This window comes from Alligator sinensis, unplaced genomic scaffold (genome assembly GCF_000455745.1).
Source record: "Alligator sinensis unplaced genomic scaffold, ASM45574v1 scaffold1575_1, whole genome shotgun sequence".
Taxonomy (NCBI): Eukaryota; Metazoa; Chordata; order Crocodylia; family Alligatoridae; genus Alligator; species Alligator sinensis.
This window is the reverse complement of record NW_005843253.1, coordinates 51,761-54,242: the sequence shown is the minus strand read 5'-3', so window position 1 is coordinate 54,242 and position 2,482 is coordinate 51,761. Positions and strand designations below refer to the sequence as shown.

The following is a 2,482-nucleotide window of genomic DNA, read 5'->3' as shown; positions in this document are numbered from 1 at the left end:
CTTCCCCCCCCCCCGTCCCCTGTGCCTCCCAGGTCCCAACATGGGTGCCCGAGGGGCCGTCAGAGGACACAGCCGTGTGTGTGAACTGCCAGAACAACAGCTTTGGTGAGAAGTGCGAGAGCTGCTTGCACGGCTACTTCCTGCTGGATGGGAAGTGCACCAAGTGAGTGTGCAAGGGAGGGAGCCCCCGGGCCCCGTCATGTGAGAGGCACGTCCCCTTGTGCCAGGTCGCCCCCTTGCAAGAGCCACCTCCGCTTGTGCAAGCTCATCCCTGTGCGAGAGCTCCCTCCCCCCTTGTGTGAGAGCTCATCCCCATGTGAGAGCCAAATCCCCTTGTGCAAGAGCCCATCCCTGTGTGAGAGTTGCTTCCCCTTGTGTAACAGCCAATCCCCGTGTGAAAGCCACCTGCCCTTATGCGAAAGCTCATCCCCATGACATCACCTCCTGGTGCAACAGCCTCCCACCCTTGTACAAGGGTCACCTGCTGGGCTGTGCCCTGGGGCCCTTCTCCATGGTGGGGGGAGCTTTGGCCTGGCCCCGCCCCTGACTCGGACGCCCCGCCCGGCAGGTGCCAGTGCAACGGCCATGCGGACACGTGCAACGAGTTGGATGGCACGGGCTGCCCCTGCCAGAACAACACGGAGACGGCGCCATGCCAGGGCGTGGGTGGTGCAGGCCCAGGCGAGCGCCGTGACTGCTACAAATCCCAGGTGCCGGGGGCAGGTCCTAGGGCGGGGCAGGTAGGGCCTGCCACCTGCTGGACAGGCAGGTCTGTGGTGAGGGGCGTGACCTGGCTGAGAGTGACAGGCAGGGGGGCATGGCCTGCATATGGAGGCGAAACCAAGCAGGTGCCAGTAGCAGCTGGAGGGGGCTGAGAGGGAGGGGAGGGGAGTATGAGTGAGGGGAGGAGTGAGGCTGAGAGAACGGGGGCGTGACCAGACTAGGGGTGGAGCCAAGCAAGCGCCAGCAGCATTGGACTGGCTAGTGGGAGGACCTGAGAGGGAGGGGTGGGGGGTTTGAGTGACAGGGGAGGGGTGTGGCTATGCAGGGCACGGCTGGGGGGGGAGGCATGGCCAGCCTCTGGGGGGTGGAGCCCCCCATCTGCCAGGGGGAGGGGCGGGGCCAGGTGCTGCCCCTGACCCCGCCCATTCCCGTGCAGTGTGCCAAGTGCCGAGACACGTTCCACGGGCAGCCCGTGGGGGGGCTGCAGTGCTACCGGCTCATCGCGGTGGAGCAGGAGTACTGCTTCGACCCCGCCTCGCAGAGCAACTGCTTCCACGCGCCGCAGCGCCGTGACCTGCCGCGCGGCCGCACCGTGCTCTTCGCCGTGCAACCCAAGTTCACCAACGTGGACATCCGGCTCACCGTGGACGTCACGGCCGGCGGCCTCGACCTTTTCGTCTCTACCGCCTATGACACCTTTGCCGTGGATGTAGAGCCGGGCACCGGCGTGCACCGCGTGCGGGTGCTACCGCCCGCTGATGGGCGTAATGGCTCGGGGCCAGGCCTGCGGGTGCGTGAGGAGCGGGCACGTGGGTTGGTGACCTATGTGACTGTGCGGCCGCCACAAGCCGTGTTGGTGGTGCGTGGTGTGCGTGATCGGCTGGTGGTGACATACCCACACGATGCGCACGCGCTCAAGTCCAGCCGCTTTTATGTGTTGCTGCTCGGCGTGGGCGCTGGTGCCGCCATGCCTGCCACGCAGGGGTTGCTCTTCTTCCGCCAGGACCAGGCGCACATCGACCTCTTCGTCTTCTTCTCAGTCTTCTTCTCCTGCTTCTTCCTCTTCCTCTCGCTCTGCGTGCTGCTGTGGAAGGCCAAGCAGTTTGTGGATGTGCGGCATGAGCAACGCCGGCACCTGCAGGAGATGACCAAGATGGCAAGCCGCCCCTTTGCTCGCCTCACCGTGCTCTTCGAGTCTGAGCCGGGCGGAGCTGGTGCCCCACGGGCGGCCGAGCTGGTCTTTTTGCCGACCCGGCCGCCCAAGCACCCAGCGTTGGGCGCCGCGCCGCGCCTGCGCCCTTTCCCTGAGCTCCCCTACGCCTCGGCCCGTGTGCGCCGCTCCGAACCCTTCCTCTCACACCTGCTGGGCTTCCCCTGTGCCCCTTTCCGTGTGGGGCCTGTGGCACTGGAGCCCACCGAGGATGGAGTGGCCGGTGTGGCCCCCCTGCTGCTACAGCTGCCAGGCGGCGCCCAGGCCCCCAACCGTGCCTGTCTGGGGTCGGCCCTCGTCACCCTGCGCCACCACCTGCAGGACTATGGTGCAGCTGGCTCCCATGGGGCCCCTGGTGCCCATGCCCGCAAGGGCCGCATTGGCCACGACCACCTCACCAGCATGTCACTCTGAGTGCCCGTCTGTGCCGCACGCAGGATGCCTGGAGCCAGGACTCGCCATGGGGCCCACGCCCTCCTGCCTGCTCACGCTGCAACAGCCGGGCAGCGTGGTGGCACCCTGCCCCGGGGTAATAAAGGAGTGTCTGGA

General features: G+C 66.8%; 1 protein-coding gene across 1 annotated transcript in view; it reads left to right on the top strand.

The window, feature by feature from the left end:
- The window catches only part of MEGF8 (multiple EGF like domains 8), a gene marked incomplete at its 5' end in the record, with an annotated part of 21,780 nt that extends 19,298 nt beyond the window's left edge, over positions 1–2,482 (top strand). The window contains 3 exon segments of the mRNA XM_025194582.1: positions 33–163; positions 569–710; positions 1,160–2,482. Of these exon segments, the coding sequence (XP_025050367.1) occupies positions 33–163; positions 569–710; positions 1,160–2,347 (1,461 nt within the window).